The 26,428-nt window shown below is 33.1% G+C and overlaps 1 protein-coding gene across 7 annotated transcripts in view; it reads right to left on the reverse strand.

The window, feature by feature from the left end:
• The window catches only part of RABGAP1 (RAB GTPase activating protein 1), a 172,764-nt gene that overhangs the window by 97,322 nt on the left and 49,014 nt on the right, over positions 1-26,428 (reverse strand). For all 7 annotated transcript variants that reach the window (XM_081273284.1, XM_081273287.1, XM_081273286.1 and 4 more), the window contains 8 exons: positions 24,694-24,868; positions 23,841-23,998; positions 20,163-20,273; positions 19,712-19,778; positions 18,827-18,929; positions 17,847-18,016; positions 4,716-4,890; positions 134-227 (listed from right to left, as the gene is read on the reverse strand). In XM_081273284.1, coding sequence (XP_081129410.1) covers positions 134-227; positions 4,716-4,890; positions 17,847-18,016; positions 18,827-18,929; positions 19,712-19,778; positions 20,163-20,273; positions 23,841-23,998; positions 24,694-24,868 — 1,053 coding nt within the window. The remainder of the gene's footprint in view (positions 1-133; positions 228-4,715; positions 4,891-17,846; positions 18,017-18,826; positions 18,930-19,711; positions 19,779-20,162; positions 20,274-23,840; positions 23,999-24,693; positions 24,869-26,428) is intronic.

Below are 26,428 nucleotides of genomic sequence, written 5' to 3' on the forward strand. Positions count from 1 at the left end.
AACAGAGACTCTAGAATGCAAGCCTCATATGTAGTTTCTATTATTGGTTCCAAATTGAATATTTTAGTTAAGATTTTCTAAACATACAATGAGAATTGCAGATGAAAAGGAGAACTATGCTATTATAACTTACCACTTTGACAGCAGTTCTCCCCATGTTTCAAGAATTTTTTCTGCACATTCTTTGGATACATCACCAGATCCACTCAAGAGAGGTTCATCGTTATCTTTAATAAACAAAACACATAAAAAAGGATAACAGAAGAGGCTATACTAGCCAAAAGAATGACATGGGAATTTAACAGTCAAATTTAAAGACTCTACTGGGAGTATACAGCCATAATTACAAATAAAATTAAAAGGGTCCTATTTTTGTAACCTCTTTGATTTTCTTTTGCTTTTCATATAGGTCCATACATAGTATGTCAATTATAGAAAAGAGTCATTTAATAATAAAATTATAAGACTCAAGATATGGTATGTTCTCATTCTTATTCCAAAGCAAGTAGCTTTATGTATGGAAATAATACACTTTTATTTATACCAGTTTAAAATTTTGAAGCACCTAAATCTTCAAAAGAAGAGAGTAGAGAATGATGGAATAAATTATGACACATGTATACAAGGTAACTGCATGATGACATGATTACACAATGACATGCGAAATACCACATAAAATGAAATTAAATATTCCATGTGTCTTTTAAAAAATAGAACAGACTAGAATGAACTAAACCACAACATTAATAATTCTTGTTTCTGAGAGTTATGATTGATACTTTTCTGTTATATATCTATGACTTTCTAAGTCTTCTACAAAATGGTACACATTAATAGAAAGCACAAAAATATTTTAAAAGGACCAAGATGAACTACTTTAAACTTATGCAAAGAAAAGTAGGTTCAAGTAAGAATTTAGAGATTATAAGATATGAATGAAGACTGTGAAAAAAGTGATACTGAAGGCTAGGGAGGTAGCTCTGTGGTAAAGCACATGCTGAGCATGTGTGAAGTTCTGGTTCATTTCCCAGCACCAAAAGCAATCCAACCAAAAACAAAACAGTGACACTGACACAGGCATGAAAAGAATAATGAAAGGACAAAAAAATATAGACCAAGACAATTCTTTTCTGTTGGATACTAGAGATATTTTCACCTTTTTTGCTATAAACAGTATCAGAATGGATATACTAATTCACTGGACATATGCCCAAAAGTGGACTTCCTGAGTTAAACACCACATACTTGTAAAAGAATTTTGAAATTTTCTGACTCCGTCTTCCAAAATGGTTCTACCAATTTACATTCTGCTAACTAGGAGCGACAGTATTTGATTCCACGTGTCCTTGTCAAGCTGGGTTTTGTTATTTTGTTTTTCACTCAACATACCTACACTACACATAATTTGGCAAACCTCTGATAACTGCATCATGAATTTGAACTGTTACTAGAGAAGGCAGTATCTGAGATCTGATTTTAAAGACTCAGAAGCCCATGCTACTTATTATAAAATTTCTTTACACAGTGCCTTGGACGTTATCATTAGTTTCAATGGTGAGACAGAAAAAGATGTGAGATTTCTGTAAATGGATGAATAATTTAAATTTAAAGAAAAGAAAAAGGCTCGAGGGCACTAAGGTAAATTTTCCCCAACTTTCATTAGCTTTCCAGACTACTTTAATCCTTCAAATAATTTTCTACTTATTTAAGTACTGATATACTACATACAATTCTTTTGAGGAAGATGGAGTTGTGGCTCAATGGTAGAGCGCTTGCCTTACATGTGTGAGGCACTGGGTTCGATCCTCAGCACCATATTAAAAAAATAAACAAACAAAATAAAGGTACTGTGTCCATCTACACCTAAAAAAGAATTTCTTAAAAAAAATTAAAATTTACAAGGAATCACAATTCTTCAAACAGACTAGGAAGACCCATCTTTCAAAAATTCTCTTTTACTTTTCTGGATGATTTCAACAAATCTAGATAGTAGCAGTTTGAAATCTGTGTGTAGAGTCCCACTCTGCATAAAATGGAGGAAAGATGGGGAACCAAAAGGCAATCTGAGTTTCAGAATGCTGCTTCTGAAAAACTCTATTTTATAACTGCTTGTTTTCTATTGTCCCATGAGTAAGAAGCCTCTCTAGAGAACTAGTCTTTTCTTTCCAGGTAGCAATCAGAACACAAGAAGGCAGTTTCCCTGGTTTGTAATCCGGATTAGAGAGAACTGGAAAATGGCATGCCTGCAATTTCTTCTGAAGCACACCTGTCACTAGTTTTTTTTTTTTTTTTTTTTTTTTTACTATGGAAAAACTATGGAAATGGATCCTAGGGAACAGCTCAGCCTGCCAATATTTATTGGTCACCCACTGCATACCAAGTGTTGTGGTACACATCAGGGAAACAATATGGGGTAAAAGCAGATACTCTTTGATTTTTGCTGTTAGTCCCATCTCTCTCTTTTTTTTTTAATTGTATTTTTTATTGATTATTTAAAGCATTACATAGCTCATGATATATCATCTTTCATACATTTGACTCAAATTGTGTTTTGAACTCCCATTTTCACCCCAAATACAGACTGCAGAATCACATCTGTTACATATTCACATTTTTACATAATGCCATATTAGTAACTGTTGTATTCTGCTACCTTTCCTATCCCCTACTATCCCCCCTCCCCTCCCCTCCCCTCCCATCTTCCCTCTCTACCTCCTCTGCTGTTGTTCAATTCTCTCCCTTTTTTTCCCTCCCCCTTGCCCCTCATAACCTCTTATAATTCTATGTATCATTGAAGGTCTCCTACTATTTCCATGTGCTTTCCCTTCTCTCTCCGTTTCTCTCCCCCCATTCATCTTTGTTTACTGTAGTCTTTTCCTCATGTTCTTCCTTCCTGTTCTGTTCTTAGTTGTTCTCTTTATATCAAAGCAGACATTTGGCATTTTTTTTTAGGGCTTGGCTAGCTTCGCTTAGCATAATCTGCTCTAATGCCATCCATTTCCCTGCAAATTCTATGATTTTGTCATTTCTTAGTGCTGCCTCCCTAATTAAGAACCATCAATAGAGGCCTTTTGAATCCCCTCAAAAATAAGAAAAATCTCTGCCTGCTATAGATTAAAATTAGATAGCAACCTTTAGTTGAGCCCAATTTTCTTTGTAACCAACAGATAATCCTTAAAATCTACAGTATGAAGATTTGAGCATTCTTTGATTTCATGACAAAGGGAGTATCATTCTTCATTTTTGGTTCTTTTGTTTTTATTGCTTAGTTAAAGGGAGGAGAGTTATGTAAACATTTTGCCAGCCTGCAATTTTAACCAGTATTACTTAGAAGAGAAACTGTAACTCTTGAGACTACCATTTATACAGCAGATAGTCTCAAACAGAGGAACAATTCCACCATTCCCATGTAGATCACATTAACTTAAAGTGGCTCTGCAGGGGACTCTAAACTGCATCTCTGACTTCAAAACAACGTACGTACCTTTCCTGCATTTCAAAATGCTTCATGAGAAATAAATGCAAGAGACTGTGATAGACTATAACTCAGACTGTGGAATTTTAGATCTGGATTCAAGTCAAGACCTCCAAATTCTTCTACCCTGTAACCATGGGAAAATTCGCTTTTCTAAGATTCCATTTCTTTATGTACAAAATGAGGATAAGTTCTATTTCCAGAATTACTGTTGTTTTGAGGATTATGTAAAATAAACAAAGCATCTGCCTACCACATTATATGCATCAAGTAACTAGTGGCCATTGGTATTACTAATACATGACTCTTAGGTGATTACTCACTAGAATGTGATTACTCAACAGAACAATGGAAACTGGCTATCAGTGCTAACTCTAAATTTGAAAAAAAAGTACATATAATCATGGATATACATTTCTTTAAACCAAACCAATATTCTTCCCATCTCCATATCTTTGTTAATGCAATTTTTTGAAAAGAAATGTCTAGAGAAGCCCATTTATCCCTGATGAATTCTTCTTGCATTTTAAAATCCCAGCTCAAAACTATTCTTCGTGATGTACCACCATATATTCCACAATGAAAAATTGATTCTCTATAAATTTCCAGAACATTTCCTGCAAACCTCACACAGATACAAGCATTTTATGACCTCATAATTGATCTTTAAGCCCAGGTACTAAGTTATAAATTGAAATATGAATGGTCACTTCTTCTGTGCTCTGTGCTTTCTTCCCACACTTCTATACACCAGGTCTTAATAAAACTGACAGGACAATTCAATAGATCTAGTCATGAAATAAAGAAACAAAAAAGAAAAATGAACCAATAAATTGTCTATCAGCACGGAAACACAATAATATACAACTGTGTGTACAAAAAATGTTTGGTAAAAGGGTATATGTGGAAGTCATGTTTTGGCACTTGAATAGTTCTTGTAAAAGGAGTCAGTTGAAATGAAAATGTTTACTTAGAGCTGTGTCTAATTAGTTTTAAAACTGTGCTAATCCAACCAGTTAAAACTAAACTGATTATTTAAAAAACACTAATTATACAATCTAATTTTACCAATATGATTTTAAAGAATTCAATGTTAATCATTTTTTAATCTCCCATTGCTCTAAGACATAGGAGACACTGAATGAATTCCAAATGCCAGGCGTCATTATCAACTCCATAACACAATGCTGTAGTCTGCCAGGTCCTCTGCCCTCAAATATAAATTTAGCACTCCATTTACCTTCCTCTTCATCATCTTCTGGAGGAGAAGGTATCATTGAGCTCTGAGATCCAGACTGTGGCAAGCGAACTGAAGGACTGGCTGTGGTTTTCCTTCTTTCTCTTTCTGATTCACTTTCCAAGCACACAACTTCATATAAAGTGTCAGAATTATTCTTTCTCTCCTTCTGCTTTATCTTGAGAATGAAAAAGTATTTATTATGCAGTTAATACTTTATGTTTTTAATTAATCACCAGTTCTGATTTCACATAGGTTGTAAGAATAAATAATAATTATCTGAATACCTACACTAACATTTTCTAAATAGAAAAGCATGTTAGATTTAAAACCCCTTAGGAAAACACAAAATTTACTGAGTAGGATTCTAGTTCTATAATTTTATGTGCCAAGTAACTACTAATATTTACTCGATGTAAACTAAATAGCTGTTCTGTATCTTCCAAGATGCTTTATATAAGTTTTAAATTATTCTAAAACATGACATTTTAAGGTAAGAAAATTCTTTATTCCATGTTTTTTCCCACTTCTTTTCTTCAATTAAAGTAGTGTAGGGAAGCTGAGCACAATGGCACACGCTGTAATCCCAGCATCGAGGGAGGCTGTGAGAAAAGGATCATATATTTAAAGCCAGCCTAGCAATGGTGAGGTGCTAAGGTGCTAAGCAACTCAGTGAGACCCTGTCTCTAAATAAAATATAAAATAGGGCTGTGGATGTGGCTCAGTGGTCGAGTGTCCCAGAGTTCAATCCCCAGTACCATCCCCACCAAAAAAAAAGTAGTGTAGGGAACAACTTCTTCAATTGAAAGCTATAAATCAGCATGGGAGTGGGATGGGGAGTTGTTAATGGCAGGCTATATCAATTTTAAAAACACACAAAAATTTTGATAACTCCAGCTGATTTGTAGTTTGGGTTTATTTTGAGGCAATTTTTATACTCACCTAAATTAAAGACAAGGAATATAAGATTTTACCAATACGATAAATATTTTAAACACACTAACATTACTATTATGGTCAATGTTAGGGACAGAAAAAAATAAAGTGAAATACTGGGCAAGAAGAAGAGTTCTAAAAGAAAAGGCACCAAAAAAAAAAAAAAAAAACTAGAAATGTGGCTACACCAAAGACACAAAACACAGAAAAGAAGAGTGGGCAATAAGAGGTTAATAAACTATCAAAATATCAGAGCAGATTTTTTTTTTTCGGGGGGGGTTACAATGGATTGAATACAGGGGTATATAACCAGTGAGCCATATCCCCAGTTTTTTCTTTCTTTCTTTCTTTCTTTCTTTCTTTCTTTCTTTCTTTCTTTCTTTCTTTCTTTCCTTTTCAAATTTTGAGTTAGAGGCTTAGGGCCACACTAAAATGCTTAGGTCAGCTTTGAGCTTGTAATCCATCTGTGCCAGCTTCCCGAGCAATTGGGATTACAGGCATACATCATCATGCCCAGTTATCACAGCATATATCCACTTGGATTCTAAAAACAAACAAAAAAACAAATCTCAATCCTGAGAGAAAGGCCTCAACTGCCAAATATGTCCTTTCAGTATCATCCTGAAGCAATTACAGTAATTGGTAAGGACAGATACCTAATGGTATGTGGGCCAGTAGTCTATGTAACTATGCAGCTCTGCCATTTGAGTGCAAAAGCAGACATAAACAACATGCAAATTAAGGGAGTGTGACGGTGTTCCAAAGAAACTTTATAAAATCAACTGTCAGGTAAAATTTAAACCACTATCATTTCCTACTTTGGTTTAACATGTCTGAGGATTACTTAATTTTCTAGAGAAATATGCCAATTACTATTATCTACTTACTATTAATAAAGAATTCAATAAATGGGATGGATTCAAACTAAAAAGCTTCTCAGCAAAGGAAACAATCAATGAGGTAAACACAGAACCTATATTTTGGGAGCAAATTTTTGCCACACACACACATCAGATAAAGCACTAATCTCCAGGATATATAAAGAACTCAAAAAACTTAACACCAAAAAAAGAAACAATCCAATCAATATATGGGCTTAGGAGCTGAACAGACACTACTCAGAAGAAGATATACAATCAATCAACAAATATATGAAAAAATGTTCAACATCTCTAACAATCAGAGAAATGCAAATCAAAACTACTCTAAGATTTCATCTCACTCCAATCAGAATGGCAACTATAAAGAATATAAACAACAATAAGTATTGGCGAGGATGTGGGGGAAAAGGCACTCTCATACATTGCTGGTGGGACTGCAAACTGGTGCAACCAATGTGGAGAGCAGTATGGAGATTCCTTCGAAAACCAGGAATGGAACCATTTGACCCTGCTATCCCACTCCTCAGTCTATACCCAAAGTACTTGAAAACAGTATACTACAGCAATGCAACCACATCAATGTTTATAGCAGCACAATTCACAACAGCCAAACTGTGGAACCAACCTGGATGTCCTTCAATAGATGAATGGATGAAGAAATTGAGTTATATATACCCAATAAAGTATTGCTCAGCAGTAAAAGAATAAAATTATGGCATTTGCAGGTAAATGGATCATGCTAAGTGAATCAAGCCAATCCCAAAAAACCAAAGGCCGAATTTTCTCTGATAATTGGATGTTAATCTATAATATGGGAGGGGCATGGGATGAATGGAGGAACTTTGGATGGTTGGTTGGAGCAAAGGGGAGGAGGGGAGGGAACATGATGGTAGTGCACCAAAAGTAGGGTCACACCATTTGTGCAATCATACATGTGCCTAGAGTAATGATGTTTGTCATTTCACCATCTTTCCTACCACTATGGTGAAATGGTGAAATGACAAACATCATTACTCTAGGCACATGTATGATTGCACAAAAGGTGTGACCCTACTTTGGGTACAACTAGAGAAGTCAAAAACTGTGCTCCATTTGTATAAAATGAATTGAAGTATAACTGATTAGAAAAAATAAATTTTAAAAAATAAGAATTCAGACTCTCAGAAGTTACATATTAACTTGTAAGTTTGTGCCCAGAAGATATGTAAATAATTTCTGACCAAAACAAAGGACAACCTAAGCTGGGACCAGTGATGCATGCCTGTAATCCCAGCAACTTGAGAGCTGAGACAAGAGGACCACAGTTTCAAGGCTAGCCTCAGCAATTTAGCAAGACCTGTCTCAAAATAAAAAATAAAAAGGAGTTTGGAATGTGAATCATTAATAGAGCCTCCCCTAGATTAAATTCCTATTACCAAAAAACAAAAACCCAACCCAAAGGGACATTAACTAGTTTTGTTTCTGACATAGCAATCTTATTCTGTGTGTGTGTGTGTATGTGTGTGTGTCTAAAAGGAAGGACCATATAAAACCCGTTTCTCAAATACTTAAAACCAGTTACCAATTTTCTGGTTTTCTCACTAATTAATGAATCCAATTAAAATCTTTGACATATATTCATTTTAAATTTATGATTTTTAATTTTCAAACACTGTACTTTGATAGAGAACAGAATTTCATTTGTTTTGTTATATATTACTCTTTGAAACATTACTTGTTATATAAAACAGTTCAACAATCAGCATGAATTCTTCATGTTTAAAAAGATAATAGAAGAGATAACCGGGCTGGGGATGTGGCTCAAGCGGTAGCGCGCTCGCCTGGCACGCGTGCGGCCTGGGTTCGATCCTCAGCACCACATACAAACAAAGATGTTGTGTCCGCCGATAACTGAAAAATAAATATTAAAATTCTCTCTCTCCTCTCTCTCTCCCTCACAAAAAAAAAAAAAAAAGAGAAGAGATAACCAATGAAGTTCACCTACAAACAGTTCTATGATTCACAATGACCAGAGCAATATAGACTGTGAAGCTAAACGGAGTCAAGGATGAGACCAACCTTATAAATCAAGAATTCCAGCTATAAAAAAAAAAATGTTCATTGTTGAAGCTGTGCCACAGTACATGAGATTCATTACATTATTTTAATAAAATTTGTTTGAATTATCTATAATAAAAAGCTTTTAAATAAAAATAATACAGATCTCATATATATACGGGATCATATATATAATTATCATATAACTTAAACATTAAATTGTAGGTTATGATACATATAAAATATGTGAATTATATGTATAATTAATACCAGAAAGCAATTTGGTAAGACAGAAGAAAAGTGGACTTAAATAAGTAAAGAAAACCCATGTTCCTGGATGAGATGACTTCTTCTCCAATAAAAATACTAGTAGCTATTCCCCAGAGCTAGATCAGTTATTGCTCAGGTTTAAAAGAAAAATAAATAATTTAAAACATGCAAGAAAATTCTCTTCTTTCTCTCTCTCTCTCTCTCTCTCACACACACACACACACACAAAAAAAAAAACATTTAGAAAGGAAGGTGGCCGTACCAAATATTAAAACGCTATAAAATCCATATAATTAAAGCAGTGTGATACTGATGTAAGACCAATGGAACAGAACATGAAAGCCAGAGAGATTAAAGTACACTTGAAAGTTAAATATAACAAAAGCAGCATCAGAAATCACTGAAGGGAAAGTTACAATTTTTTTCTTTCAGTTACTGTGGATTGAACTCAGGGGTATCCTACCATTGAACCACATCCCCAGCCTTCTTTAAATTTTATTTTGAGTCAGGTTCTCACTAAGTTGCTCAGGTTGGCCTTTAACTTGGGCTTCTCCTACTTTGGTCCCCAAAGTCACTGAGACTAAAGAGTGTTGCCACCATGCCTGACTGAAAGTTACAATCTTTAATGGACAGTATTGGGATAAATGGATGGTCATTTTTTAAACTAAACACCGGAGTTACCAGAATAAAATGCAAAATGAATCAGAGATCTAAATAACAGTAATGAAATGAACTCATGTAAATGCCAGGTGAAAGATGTGTAAATTCTTTTTAACTTGGGGACAAGGAACACTTTCTAATTTTGATCCAAATTCAGAAGCTTTAAAGAAAAAGGTTGATAAATTTGAGTACATAAAAAAAAAAAAAAAAAAAAAAAAAACAGCATGGCAAACCCAAAGAAAATTGCCAAAATACAAGTCAAAAGATAGGTGACAAACGAGAAACAGTGTTATCTGGAAAGGTTAATCTCATGAATAAAAACTTCTAAAAATTAAGAGGTAGAATACTAAAATCTAGGAGAAAAAAATGGATAAAAGATATAAATAGGAAATACACAGAAAGTCACACTTAAACATGAAAAATGGCTTGACCTCACTAATCAACTAAAACTACTCTTAATTTACCAATGACTCACCTAATTCAGATCCTTAATTGAAACACATTTTCAACAAGTCTATGAATGAAAAACAAACAAACAATATTCTCAAAACCTACTAATCCTTATAATTACAACTCTCATGAAGAGGAATTTGACAATTAAAATTATATATACACTGGCCTTATGTGCCAGCGATTCTATCAAAAGCAAACTATTCTAAGATGCACTTTAATAAAATTTTAAAATGACAAATGCACAACAAGTTTAACACTGCAACATGACACGAAATAGTAAATGATGGGGAAAAAAAACAACAGATCATAAAACACTATTATGTGCCTATCAATAGGAAATTCACTAAAAAGACCATGGTTTAGCCAAACAACATAGTATTATGCAGACATTAAAAAAAAGAAAGGAGCTGGGTGTGGTGGCATACCCCTGTAGCCTAGCTACTTGGGAAGCTAAAGGAGAAAGATCATACATTCAACTGGCTTGGACAACCTAGACAGACACCTTGTCTCAAAATGATTTTAAAAATTAGAAAAGGTCTGGGGATGTAACTAAGAGGTAGAACATCCCTGTGTTCAGTACTCACCACCACAACGAAAAAACCCTAGCCCCAAATTGAAAATAAGTAAAAACAAGTAAACCTAAGTATATGTCAAATGTAACAGAACCACAACAAAAAAGAATTATTCTGGCTGAAGATGAAGACTTGCTAGCATGCTCAAGTTCCTAAGTTTGATCTTCAGCACCAAAAAACAAACAAACAAACAAAAAATTATTCTAAGTTCCTATTTTATAATATTACTGCAACACACTCAAAGGACAAAAAGAAATTCCGTAAAAATCTTAAATTTTAGCCATGCACAGTGAATGTGCCTGTAATCCCGGTGTCTTGGGAGGCTGAGGCTAGAGTACTCCAAGTTTGAAGCCAGCTTAAGCAACTTAGTGAGACCCTGTCTCAAAATAAAAAATAAAAGGGCTGGGGATGTAGCTCAGTAGTAAAAGCCCTCTGGGTTCAAATCTCTAGTACTTCCCTCTCCCAAAAATCTTAAATTTCATTAGTAATTTATTAAAAAGAAAATCATGTAATGTTAAAAGTATTATTGAAAATATGTAAATGAACTCAACTATAATTCTGGCAAGTATCAACAATGGATACTAGAACATAAGTTTAAAAGTTGAGATTGGTGGTCTAGGGTTGTGGCTCAGTGGTAAAGCGCTTGCCTAGCATATGTGAGGCACTGAGTTAGATTCTCAGCAACACATGTAAATAAATTAATAAAGGTCCATCAACAATTAAAAAAAATATTTTAAAAAGTTGAGATTTTTATCATGATTGTGTTCAATATATTTTTCCTAACTGGAGATAACTGACATTTCAATAATATTAAACTTCTTATCTATGATCATAGACTAACTTACCATTTATTTACATTCTATTCATTTATTTTTTTCCAGAAATTTGTATATATTGTTATATTGATCTTCGTAAAATTCATATTTTTCTATTATTTCTTGGTTCTGTGTAAGTTGTATTGTGCTTTACATTTCAAATCCAAGTATTCATTGCTGATATACAGAAATAAAATTGATTTGAATATTAAAAACAAGTTGAGGGTGCTGGAATTGTGGCTCAGAGGGGGAGTGCTTGCCTCACATGCATGAGGCACTGGGTTCAATCCTCAGCACCACATAAAATAAAATAAAGATATTTTAAAAAAAAAAGTTGAAGAACAGGATACAACTGAATCCTCTTATCTTTGTTCTACCTGCTCCAGTTTTAGCAAACTACCATCAATTGCAATCTTAAAATATTAAATGGAAAATTCAAGAGATAAAATTTTAAATTATGTGCTGTTTTGAGCAGTGTGGTGAAATCTTGTGCTATCTCATGCCAACCTACCCAGCATGTGAACCTTCCTTTTGCGCAGTATATCCACACTGGATAGGCTACCCTTCTATTAGTCACTTTGATAACCTTGGTTATCAGACCGAGTACTACAGTGCTTGTGTTTCGTTACTGAATCTTACCAAAGTAAGATCCTACAGACTAACTGCTAAATATGAAGAGAAAATTCAATTTTTACAAAGGAAAAAATCCAGTGGTCCCACTTTTATCATCACACTTTCATCAGAAAAGTATAACAACTTGGTATTATGAACCTCCTGATTTAGCAGTGAAAGAGCTATGGTATAACTGTAAGCATGGTGACATTTATCTTTCAAGAGATATAGCAATTTAGTGCACGTGTACGTACATGTGTGTACAGTACAAATGCACATTCATCCAACACACACACACACACACACACACACACACACACACACAGCAAATAGCATTTAACAGGCCCAGGTTTTCAGTTCCAACTATACTATTAATTACCTGTCTGCATGATCTTAGTCTTTCAGACATCAGCTTCTTCATTTATAAAATAGTAATTTTATAAAGGATTTAAGTCCCCTACAGTTTCTTTGGCAATAAAAATTCTATAGTTCCAAGATTACTTAGTCGTTTGCTCATTTTATGTCATTGTTGGAAAATTCAGTCTGTATTTATATCATTTTCTTCCTCTTTCAGAAAATGGCATCTGGAAACTTAAAACCAAGAAAGCAATCTTTCTTTTCTTACTAATTTTAAAAGCATCTTCTTTAATATGATGCCATCTTAATGTAATAATCCCCCAAATGGGAAGGCTTCTGACTAAAACATATAATTTAAGTGAAAAAAAAAAAACCCAATTTCAAAGATATTTTAAAAATCTGTATGACTGTTTTCCCATATTGGCAGCAAAAAACAGAAATAACATATATTATATATTTTAAAATTTGCTTGGTAGTATTGTTTCCTTTTCATTTTGATAAGAACTGAAAATGGTTAAAATTTTTAAATTATGCTTCATTCAAGTAAATCTTAAAATTTTGTCTTCTTTTAGAAACAAAGACAAAAGTAGCATGTTTCTACAGAAAGAACCCTGGATGAGAACCTTAGAAGGCTTATATATGTATCTCATTGAAGCAACTTCCATAAAATCTACTAATTTACATCTTTGGATGTCAGTTTCCTTGTCCATAAAAAGAGAATATTATTTATGCTTGTTGGATCACTGTGCAAGTTACATAAAAAGAAAGCCAAGTGGTTAGAAGAGTAATGGTCACAGTAGGACTCCAATTAGTGGTAAATATTACTTTTTCATGGCATGAATATAAAAAACAATCAACTAAGTTTATTAAGTTACAAGGGGATTAAATTAATAGTGCTCTAAGTGTTATAAGACAGTAAAAAGATGTTCAAACTTTTTCCATTTTATGTAAGATTAACAATAGAACAAGTGCTCCAAGACAGTACATAATTATTCAAGGTCTTCACATACTAACTCTCTTTGCCCTCACCTCTCCCCTCGTGCACATACCCCTCGTGCACATACATAAAGACTTAACCAAATAAGGAGAAAAATGAAAGATTATCATCAGGAATTTCCTGTCCCCCTCCCAGCTTCCACATATATACTTCTGGGATTTTTTTTTTCAAATAAATGACTGACAATCAAGTTTATGTTTAATTTGTAATCTTAACAGAAAAAGAAGTCTACTGAACTATATATCGGGTATGTTTTTGGCTAGTTTATCCTATTATGTCTTTTTTAGCCTAGTTAAAATAAATATGCAGAAAGTGTCAGAATAACATACTATATTAGAATAAATTGTAAATCTTTCATGGAAATGAAATTAAACAAATTTATTTTCAAGAAAAAAATACATAATCCCACACTCAACCACAGCACTAATTTTCCTATAACCTCATATAGTCTTTGAAGTCAAGGTTGTGTAACATTAGACCTTAAGGGAAATTTAAGATCAGGGTAGTTTATTTTACATTCACTAAAATAAGGTTGAAGAGACAGAATGCTAATTAAAGAGAAATTTTTAATATACAAATTTATGTTAAAATATTATTCAATTAATTTCTATTTACTGCTTCTTTTTTAAGAGAGAGAGATAATTTTTAATATTTATTTTTTAGTTTTCAGGTGACATAACATCTTTGTTTGTATGTGGTGCTGAGGATTGAACCCGGGCCGCACGCATGCCAGGCGAGCGCGCTACTGCTTGAGCCACATCCCCAGCCCCTATTTACTGCTTCTTGCTCTAGAAACATTTTAAGAATAGTTTCCTTTCACTGCCTAAACGTGCAATAATGTTTATAAACTAGTTTAACATCTGAAGCATTCTTCTTCTGGCGCAATTCTCCACCTATATAATCAATGCTGTTGTGATTTCAAGATTTAGTGCTTTTTTCATTTTTCTTGTGTCCCATGGAGGTTCCACAGTACCTCTCCAAATATAATTACTAAAATGTAGGGAAAATTTATTATGTACTGTTAACTTCTAATAAGTGTGATGTACAGTTTCTCATTTCATATCACAATACTATTACAAGGGAGATGCTACTATTGCTGTCAATTTACAGGAACTTCCTCAAAGTCATAATACCAGTCAGTGGTAAAATCCAGACTCTGACTCCATATCCAAGTCCTAGATGATGACCCTAAGATAATCCTCTGCTCCTATTAAGACCTGGGTTGACATTCCATCTCTCAAGACAACATTGGGAAGAAATCTCTATTCCTGCTTTGCTTGCTTCCTTTTCCTAAATATAACCAAGTAAATATACATTCAAGTAAATCCATATATAACACTAATTTTGTGTAATAAAAAATTGACGTTGCATGTAAACAAACTCAATTCAATAAATAACTGGGAACTACTATGTCTTAAATGTTTGGTATAAATCAGTGAACAAAACAGATTAAGAATCTTGCTGTAGCAGAGAGTGAAAAAATAAAAAACTTAATAAACAAATGTTTATTTATACACACACACACATCTATCACTTAAGGGTACAGAGAACTGGCAGTACTAGTGGAAGAGTAGGCAAATTGCAGTATTAAGTGAGGGGTAAGGGTAAATTGTTGAGACGTAGATTTGAACACCGACTAAAGGACCTGAAGCATGTGAGTATTAGGAAGTACAACATAGAAGAGTATTCCAGGGGGTATTCCAGTGGTAGAGCGCTTGCATGTGTGTGAGGCACTGGGTTTGATCCTCAGCACCACATAATAAAAAAATAAAATAAAATCATTCTGTCCATCTACAACCACAAAATTAAGTAAATAAATAGATAAATAAATAGAAATTTTAAAAAAGGAAAAGCATTCCAGGTAGATGGGACAGTGAATATAACAAAATTCAAAAGAGTATGGTGACAGTAGAGCGAACAATGAAAGAGAGAAATCTGTTTATAACCTTACAGGCAGCAGATCAGGTAGGATCTGGTAAGCCACCATGAAAACTGGCTTTTAATGAACAGAATAGGGTTTGAGGGTTTTGGGCAGAAAAATGCTGAGAACAGATTATATGGGGACAGATGAGTAAAGAGGTTATTAGAATAAATGTAAGGTAATATAATCTAGGTGAGAGGTGGTACCTATTCTGTATTTGGACGTAAACAGGATTTCCTGATAGATTGGATATGAAGTTTAAGAAATAGAAGTAAAATTCTTGGCTTAAACAACTATTAAAACTGAAACACTAAAGTAAAAGGATTTCCTGACAGATTGGATATGAAGTTTAAGAAATACAAGTAAAATTCTTGGCATACACAACTAAAGCTGAAACACTAACGGCAGATAAATAGAGCCATCTGAGGGTGGGGAAGAAATAATGAGTACCTTTTTTGATCATGTTAAGTTTGAGATATCCTGAAAGCTAAGCAAAGAAGGGGTATTTAAGAAAGAAGTGATTACCTATATCCAATACTGAAGATAACAAAGAGGAGGACGACTCAGATTAGCAATTTAAAAGGTCACAGGGCACCTTGATTTCTTCCTAAGAGTTCTGCTAGCTAGCTACAAAGTAAAATGGGGGTAGAAAGGCTGGAGGTATAGCACAGTGGTAGAACATTTCCCTAGCAAGTGCAAGGTCCTAAATTCCACCTGCAATACCACAAAAAAAGGAAGACAAGGAGGGAGGTGGGGGTTAGGGAATGGAGGGCAGTAAGTGGTGGCACAACTAGGAGCCAAGAAAACCTAAGAGAATGGAACAGATATTTCAGCTGCTGCCCACCACAGGAAACACAAGTAAGAAGTCTGACTGACAAAGTTAACTACCCGATCAAAAAAAAAAGAAAAGAAAATGAGATACTTTTCAGAAGAAAACACTAGAATCCAAAATCTCTACAATATATCACTTAAAATGTTACTCATCATACTTGAGAATTAGCAATCAAGGATTTCTGAAGCAGTTATACTACAATGATGCTCTAGGATTAAGTGGAAACTTGCTCATAAAAGAATAAATGACCAGGCACAGTAGTGCACTCCTATAATCTCAGGTTGGAGGATCTTACTAAGTTATCCAAATTCAAAGTCAGTTTAGGCAATTTAGTGACATCCTATCTCAAAATAAAAAATTTAAAAAGGGCTGGGATGTACTTAGTGACAGCACATGCCAGGTTCAATCCCTAGTACAGCAAAGCAAAAACAAAAGTTAAATCTCAGGAGAAAACAACCATGAAGCAGGAAAAAGAGGAGGGGACTGACATGTAGCTCAATGGTAGAACATGTGCCCAGCATGTGTGAGGCCCTAGGTTCAATCCTCAATAACTCCCATTATTTTTTTTTTTTTTAATTAAAAATGAGGCAGCTAGAAGGGCTGGTGTTGTGGCTCAGTGGTAGTGCACTTGCCTGGCATGTGTGAGGCAATGGGTTTGATTCTCATTACTGCATATAAATAAATTTTTAAAAAAGAAAATAAAGGTCTATCAACAACTAACTAAATAAAAATTTTTAAAAAATGAGGCAGCTAGGTATAAAGGCATAAGCATGTAACCCAGCAACTTGGGAGGCTAAGGCAGAGGAGAGACTAGGCAACTTAAATAAAAATTTAAAAGGCTGGGGATGTAGCTTAGTGGTTCAATACTCCTAAGTTCAAAATATCTAAAACATTGGGAACTGAAATACTGTAAGGAGAGACAAGAGAGCTGGGCAGACAAAAAGGTAAAGAAACACTAGGCCAAATTTTTCCAAAATTTTATTTTAAAAATTTTAGACATATGAGAAGTTCAGCAAATCCCAAGAATGATAAACAGAAAAAAATCATGACTAGGCACATAATTGTTAAATGTCTTAAAACCAAAATACAGAATCTTCAAAGCCAGAGAGAAACGATATATTATATATATATAGGAATAATAATATAAATGACCTCTAATCCAAAACAACAGAAGTCAGAAGACTGTGGGATAGTATTTGAAAAAATTGAAAGAAGAAAACAATCAATTCAGAATCTTCAATCTAGTAAAAATATCTAACTAAAATAAAGTGAAGTAAAGACATCTGCAGAGAATGAGTGTTAAGAGAATATATCCTTAGCAGATGTGCACTAAAAGAAATGTTAAAAGGGCTGGGGATGTGGCTCAAGCGGTAGCGCGCCCGCCTGGCATGCGTGCGACCCGGGTTCAATCCTCAGTACCACATACCAACAAAGATGTTGTGTCCGCCGAGAACTAAAAAATAAAAATATTAAAAATTCTCTCTGTCTCTCTCTCTCTCTCCTCTCTCACTCTCTCTTAAAAAAAAAAAAAAAAAAAAAAAAAAGAAATGTTAAAAGAAGTTCTTTATGTGAGGGTAAATGAGACCAAATGAGAAATTGAATTGTTAGGAAAAATTAGAGCAACAAAAATTTTAAGAAGGTGGATAAATCTAAAAGTGACATGTCCCCCCCTTACTATATTTAAAATACACATAACTGTTTTGAATTCTGATTGACAGCTTAATTGTAAGTTAGTCTCAAAAGTGAATTCACCTTTCCATCCCCCTCTATATTTATAAAAAAATTCAGTACCTGTTTTAGTTTCAAAAAAAAATTTTCAGTAGTACTACGTTTGCTGAAGGGCCAGAATAATCTTTCATTAGGTGAGCAAACTCGAACTTTTGTCTCTAGGAGAAATCGAACAGGCTCTTGTACTTCTGTTATTACCAAATCAACAGCTGTGGTCATAAATAGCACTTTATCTAGAGAAAGTGAGAAAAATGATGAGTGAAACAAAAGATACAGAAATGCACTTAGTCATACTATTAATATAAAAGTAATTTTATCACAAACATTCAAGATATCTTACGATCAACCATCAACTCAAGAAACATACTGTCAGGTAGTTTTGTATACATGATTAATGTATGGCTTCTTTTATATACCTCTCTCACCAACAGTCAAAATACTTTAGAACTGTTTTATCCTTTATCCACTATGTTACTACTAATAACATGAAAAACTGAAGGGGAAAAAGAAATGCTCAATGAGACAGACTGATTAAGCAAGTAACATTACATTTTCGGGACAGAATATTACGTTGCCATTAAATATCATTTGGGAAAAGTATGAAATATTTTGAAAAAAGTTCTTTCTGTACAAAAAAATCTGAAAAGTTATATTAAAAAAAAAGAGCTAATAGTGATTCTCATTGGGTTGGGTGGGGATAAAGACTATGCTAGACTCACTTTGTGCTATATAGCCTTTGAATTTTTAATCATATGTGCATAGATTATCTCTATAAAAATAAATAAAATTTAGAAGTATGATGAATATATAAATAGAAATTAAAAAAAAAGAGGAAGAGGGAAAATGAAGAGAAGGAAGGGAAAATGAATAGCCAAAAATGGTACTTTGTTTAAAGGTCAAAAATAACAATAAACACAAGAACTATTCATTTCTTTGTTTCACCAGAATTGAGTAAATACTGGAGACAGGTCAAGCAAGTGGTCCTAAGATCTGAGTATTATCATGAAACTAAAATTTCTGTTCATGTCAGCAATCTGTATCACCTTTAGGAGTTTCTTCATTTACAGCTTGAAAATGTGGGGATTTGGAATTCCAGCTTCCAGTAATTACATATGATTTTCCATCTGAACTTTTACCCATAGACTCCTAACAAAAAAAAAAAAAAAAAGGAAAATTACATCTTAATACTCAAGTGGATAAACAACAGCTAACCCATTTTGTTGCTTTTAAAAAACACTTAAATAGGAGTTGAAAAAAATGAGGTTTTTTTTTTTTTTTGTTAAAGAAGTGCATGTGAATAATTATAGTTAAAGATGTGCCATTTATTTGTACAATTGTTCCTAAAAAGTTACATTTAAAGTCAATGCTTGAAAATCATACTAAATTGAATAAACATCAATTTTTAATCATATTTGCATGGATTATCTCTACAAAAATAAATTAAATTTAGAAGTATGATGAATTCTTCTGTCAAGTATATAATCACCATATACTTTTTAGTTTTGAAAATAAAGATTTCATCTAATAGCCTTAATCCTAATATCTCCAACTACTTGTAAAACTCATGGTAGTTTGCAAAAGAATTCTCTGATAAATTTTCTCCTTTTATTCTCACATCAATCTTACCCAATAAACAAGAATTATTTTTTTATTATCACTGGTAAACAATCAAAAACCAAAAAACTAGATAATTATTAACACTAGTACACAGTCCAGAAACAAAAGCTGAGATGTTTATCCAAGGTCAGACTTCTAAATACAAATGTTAAGAATAAGGAAATCCCCTTATCTTTGTGTATTGTTTTATAGCTTACATATAATACCTTCATAAACATGTTCTAACATTATATTCTGATGATACAGTAAAACAACCTTTCCTACAGAAATAGTATTAACCTTCCAGTACAAAAAATAAAATAAATTCTCACCAAATCTAACAAATGCATATCACTGTTTCGTACATCTTTTCCTGGACTAAGGAGAACGCCAAAACACCTGTAAAAAAAAGAACTGCCATAAATTTTGGGGAAAAGAGAAAGTACACTAAAATGTTTAAGTTGGATCACTTTTTAAAAAACTTCTTATGGGGGGAAAAGGACACTTATTAGAATTAGCAATAAATTAATGCTGATCAAATGATAATTTTCATTTCTTTAACTTAAGTAAATTCTATGTCTCTTATTACCATGTAATTGAGATTCGAATATTAGTTAATAATTTACTTTGAATACTTCAAAGTAAAGAAGTATTTACTTCAATAAGCAAAAATAATCCCAGAGGACAAAAAAAATTGCAAATACATTCTAAAAAGTGTTTCTCTCATTAGGTTTTTAAAAATAAAAAAATTTTATTTACACTAAACTTACTAAAATTGTTTACCTTTCAATGGCAAGTTCTTTATTAGTTGTTTGTTGTACATAGATGACAATCTTCTTATCAATTCCTTGGCGTAGTTTAAAGCATTGTCTGTCCTTGTCTTTGGGAACAGCACTGTAGACAAACATATTTCAATGATTTTTGCAAAGTATTTTCCTGTGACATACTAAAACGATTTTTATAAACAAAGACCTCAAATCTCTAATTCTTTTTTCTATGACTAGTTTTATAACACCACCACCACCATCACAAAAACCACTCCTGTGTCTCCTAAAATGTAGATTTATTTTTTAGTCTTTTTTTTGGGGGGAGGGGGTGCTAGGGATTGAACCCAGGGCCTTGTGTATACAAGGCAAGGACTCTACCAACTGAGCTATATTCCCAGCCCTATTTTTTAGTCTTTTGTTGCAGCGAAAATTAAATAGTTGCAAAGTACCTAGCATAGCAACCGGTATATTTTGTAATTGTTTTTACAAATAAATAATTATTGCCTAATTTGTTTAAATATATAATGAACAAAAAGACAATCATAGACCCTTTGAGTATCAAAACAAGTTATTTTTAAAAAATAATAGGAATGAGGAATAGATGGCCAATGATAAGCTGCTAACATTTCTCTTAAGCAGTGATAACCTTATTATAAACCTGTGTAACTAATTATAAAAACACTGACGACAGTTTATAAGCATCAGCTTAATAAAAAAATAAAAAATGTTCTTAAAATAACAGTTTCATCAAAATAATCCCTTAGTTTCCCACACATCATGTTCCCTAGCTCCTTTGTTCTCAAAGACAAAAACCTGTATGTGGTAATCAAAAATAAGTCTAAACTGTATTTTATTTCTGTAGAACTTTTAACATAATGGCAACAAAACAATTAGTAGATAAAATATATGGCTATATTAAAGCTCTAAGTACCTACTAAAGTAGGTACTATATTAAAGCTCTAACCACCTACTGAAGGTGGTTCTAAAAAATTTTGAAACCCATCTGCATTTGTGTATTAACAAAATTAAGAACATTTTCTAACGGATTACAAAAAAAATATTAACAATGCAGTGTAGAAAGGACAAACATGAAAAATTTTGCAGAGCAAATTGCTAAATATTCATGGCAAATAAAATTCTCACCTGAGATGGAAAGGAACTCAACTTTAACTATCAGTAATGACACTGTTCTCTAAGTTCTGTGGGTACTGAAGTTATAAGTAAATAAAATCTCATGTTTTAGCAATTTAAACTAGTATATATAAAGTTGTTTCCTGACTCTAAAAGGACTACATCAACATATGAATTGAAAGTATAATCAGTGAACCTGAACAAATGTCAGGGGCCTCAATCATATAATTGTGTCATTGAATGGATCCGACACTTAATTCCTGTGGTAGAAACTAAGAAACCAAGGTCTAGGCTTAATTTCCCTGATTTTCTTTACCTATGAGAAAAGCATAATACTAACTACCCAACTTAACTTATGAGGTTGCTTGGTAATTTAAATACTCTGTCTCTCTCTCACACACACACAGGAGAAGTGCTTTGAAAGGTATAAATAAATAAAACTGCTTTCAATGGTATAAATATAAATGAGGGCTAAATTAAGAAGATAAAAAGTATAATAATGAAGAATTATTTTTTCAGAAATAAGGAGGGAAGAAAGCATTCATTCTTCCCAATGCACATTATCTAAATTTATGTTATAAAAAATACCTGATTATCAGACTTGCGGTTAATTTCATACACATACATCTCTGGAATATATGGTAAATCATATGGATATACCATCATATTTTAATCACTCCATTCTGTCAATATTTAATTTCCATTTTTAATTTTGTTATTATATACAGTGTTAAGGAGAACATTCATGTGGATTAATTTTTTGGGTACCTGAATAATTATTTCTATATATAAATTCCCATACATATTAATTACTAGATAAAGGCACTGCATTAGACAAATTCAATCTGACAAAGCAAAGCATATTTTCTAATAATTTCATCACTAGATTGGGTTAACACTAGTATTTACCTTAAACTTCAAGTTCAGTAAAATCATGCACCAAAAAGATGACAAAGGCCTAACAAACAAATGATAAGGAAATCAGACCATCTAACAATTTTTTGTAAGAAAATCTCCTTGATCTGAGGATAAACAGATGTTTATCTGAGGATAAACAGGGATGTTTATGAAATTTTACAAGAGGAACTACACAAATATCTTCAAAAAATAAGTTTAAAGAAACTACTTTGTTTTTTTAAAGGAAAAATATTAAAAATTGTTAACTGCAATTTTCTTTTCCCAGGGCATGAATGCACACATGGTATTGCTTTCAGACTGGAAATGTAGCTAATGAGAAGGCACAGACAAAATGTCTAACATTTTAGTCCTCAAACAAAAACTGATACTCCAGTATATCCTAAATTGGCCACCAGATGGCATGAAAATATCAAAGTTTGAAAGGAGACCAAGGGTAACAATTTTTCCCACAATTGAGTCACTGTGCTTTTTAATTTAAAAGCAATTAATAAACAACATTTATATTTTTATATCATTTCATTTTACACATTTTATGAGAGTTGTGGAGGAACAAGAACTTGTATCTAACTATGACAATGATTATGATTCTAATAAACACTCATTTTGTAATATGTGATATATAAAGGTAAAAACTCAATTTGCAACCATAAAACTTTAAAACAAGAAAAGATTTGAGAGTTTAGCCTCTTGCTTTATAAGTAAGGAAACTACTGCCAAGTGATGTGAAGAAACTTAGAAAAAGTCATACTGTTAATAGTGACAATAATTAAACTAAACCTGCTTTTATTTTTATTCCAGGGTTTTCCAACAAATAATTATTTTGCTTAAAAACCTAAACAAGTTATTTTCAACACTCTATATAGTAGGTCACACTTCAGACAAAACCTTCCTTCTACTGTGTCCAGATAAACTTTAATGGTAAACTTGATTTCTAAAGCCTTAAGCTTGGGCTGGGGATGTGCTCAGTGGTAGAGCACTTGCCTCACGTGTGTGAGGTACTGAGTTCAATTTTCAACAGAAATATAAATAAATGAATAAAATAAAGATCCATCAACAACTTAAAAGTTTTTTCTCTTTTAAAAAAGCCTCACGCTCTTCAAATAAAATCAAGTAAACCAAACAAATCAACCAAACAAAAACAGCAAAACAAATAGAGCTACTGATCTAACTGAACTTTAGTCACTTTTTTTTTTTTTTTGGTATGAGGGACGATCCTAGGGGCACTTAACCATATCCTTAGCCCTTTTTATTTTTTATTTGAGACAGAGTCTTGCAAAGTTGCTTAGGGCCTTCCTAAGTTGCTGATGGTGGCTGTGAACTTAAGATCCTCCTGCCTCAGCCTCCTGAGTTGCTGTGATTATAGATGTGTGCCACTGTGCCTGGCTAGTCATAATTTTTTAGAGTAGTCAGCCAGCTACTTTGAGGTCACATGGATTTTTTATTGCCTGAAAATTCTTCAAATTTTGCCTCTATAAATTTCTTTCTTTTATTTTACCATTTACATTTAAAAAGAAACCCTCCCTGTAAAAGCAATAATTTTATGTATGAAAGGTATATGTGATCTGCCTTGGATTTTCCCTTGAATGACATATAATAGAGCATGCTAATACAAACTCAATAAAATGAATAAAATAATGTGCCCTACCTAAAATAACCTTTACCATCATCTTCTTTTATTTCTAAAGACACAGAAAAGGTAAAGATATCACTGTCAGGAGTCTGTGGTGCAGCAGTGGCTGAAAGTGGGGTTTGCTTGGCAGAACGACGGAAGGCAGTGGCAAAACTGTAGAGTATCCGGCTTACCTGAAACCAGACATGTTAAGAAATGCGCTGTTACCATGAGACACTGTTTTGATTAAGGCTAGAAGGTGATCAACTTTTGAAGGGGGGTAATCATCTTCCCTCTACTAATAAGATACTTTTGGGAAATTATCTAATTTGTTAGGCCTCAAAAGCAAATAACAAACCTCACCAGAAAGTATTTTTTTTCCCTAAAAAAAGAGAAAAAAATTAGAAATCCAAGTGATAAATCACTTTCTGTTAGAAGATATCTAAACACATATATTATCATAAAAAATAGTTTTAACAATTTTTTTCTTTTTGTCATACTAGGAATTGAACCCAGAGCCTTGGACATATTATGCAAGTGTTCTACCATGAAGTTACACCCTCAATAGTTCTAATAAATTTAGCTCTAAAAAATGGTTTGCAAATATGTCACTGGTGGCACCAGGATGCCTATCTAACCCAATCAAGTAGCAGCTAACCAATTTCCTCTGTCACTATCAGTGACAGAGGCAAATAGTGAAGTTTCATATTCACGATTTTCTCTTAAAGACTTACAGCTTCTTGGGATGGGGTTGTGGCTCAGGGGTAGAGCACTTGCCTAGCACATGTGAGGCCCTGGGTTCGATCCTCAGCACATATAAATAAGTAAATTAAATAAAGGTATTGTGTCAACTACAACAAAAAAATTAAAAAAAAAAAAAAAGGCTTACAGCTTCTTGTATTTCACACCGAAAGACATGTATTCTGAAGAGCTCTGCATTATAATGACTTTCTGTGAAAGCAAAACAGTCACTCTCAGGAGTTCCATCATGCCCTCTGACACAAAAGAGGATTTTGTAGATAGGGTAGTTTGCTATTTCAGTGTTTGTCTGAGGATCTAACAGTCTGTTCAGAAAAAAAAAGACATAAAGAGATTAGAGGCATTATGAACAATTTGCAACATATTCATATTATGATTCAAGACATCTTTCTAGCAAGATAACCATACAGGACTTTTGTATGCTAATCCTATTAAATTTTAGAAAATAAGTTGTATGTAGAATACTACAGTGATTAATTATATAGTTCCATGTTACTAAAAACTAAATAGTCTCATGGCTTGGGGAGGCCAATAGAAAGGTTTGAAATAATATCAATAAGCACATGTTTCTTCTGCAGCCTGCAACTAAATAGAGACAAGGTCCATTGGTAAATTAGACTATAAAGTAGATCAGTAAAGTTGTGTTCTGATTATAATTTCAAAGAATTACCTAATATGTATTATTATTTAAGAAAATAGAAAAACTAAGGTCTTTTTCAAGAGTGAAGCATGTTTTGATTCATGAAAATAAGGGGAGATTATATAAAATGCTAACTCCTGAAAAAAGTAACGAATAAAATAAAAAGGATGCCATTCACCCAAGTCTATTAATTCATCAAGTATTTGTGTGATACCTAAAATATTCCATTCAATGTTCAGGGTACTAAGGACACAATTGTGAAAAGCACTGGGGGGGGGGGGGCAGGGGGAATTATATAATGTCAACACTGCAGGGCCACAGAGGGCCCTGTTCATAAAGGAAAGGGGATCTAACCCAGGTTTGAAGGCACTTTCATGAAAATTCTGAAAATGTGAGACAAGACAGATTAGTTTTCTCATTGCTTTTATAGAATTAAAAAATATTAAAGTATAAAGCTTCAGCTGGCATTTGCAAAACAAATATTTATCAGTAGCTTCTTTTAACAAATACAAAATTAGAATTTGTGAATCTTTGTGCAATTGTTCTTTACTCACAGAGAAAATTATGCAGACTGACTACTATCCACATGAAGCTATATTCTTTTACCATTAAAACCCCAAATGCCTCTGAAGTACTGAGACACAAATTCACTGCTTACAGAAGTATAAACTGGATCAATATTTCTAGATAACTATTTGGCAATATATCAAAAGCAATAAAAATGACCCAATAAATCTATATATGAGAAATTTATACTAAGGAAATTATTTATAAAGCACTTATGTGCCCAACAGAAATTACTGTTAGTTATTGTTATTATTAGTGCTTTTTCTCATTAAAAGACAAAAACTGCCTGATATAGTAGCACACGCCTGTAATCCCAGCAATTAAGGAGCTGAGGCAGAAGAATCACAAGTTTGAGACCAGTGTGGGCAAGTTAGCAAGACCCTACCCAAAATAAAAAATAAAAAAGGGCTGGGAATGTAGTACAGTGATAGAGCACCCCATGTTCAAGCCCTGTACTGCAAGGAAAAAAAAGAACGGGCTATACCGGAATAGCTAATATTTACCAACGGATTTTTTTCTAATTTCCAAAATCAGTATGAAATTCCATTTTGAAACAATGTGTCAAACTAGTATCTTTCCTGGGGGGACAAGGAAAACATATATTAATTTGTTAAGAAAACTCTGATGGTCAATATATTCTTAAAGCTTATTTAATTCA

Source organism: Spermophilus citellus, assembly GCF_964194105.1.
Source record: "Spermophilus citellus genome assembly, chromosome: 2".
Lineage (NCBI taxonomy): Eukaryota > Metazoa > Chordata > Mammalia > Rodentia > Sciuridae > Spermophilus > Spermophilus citellus.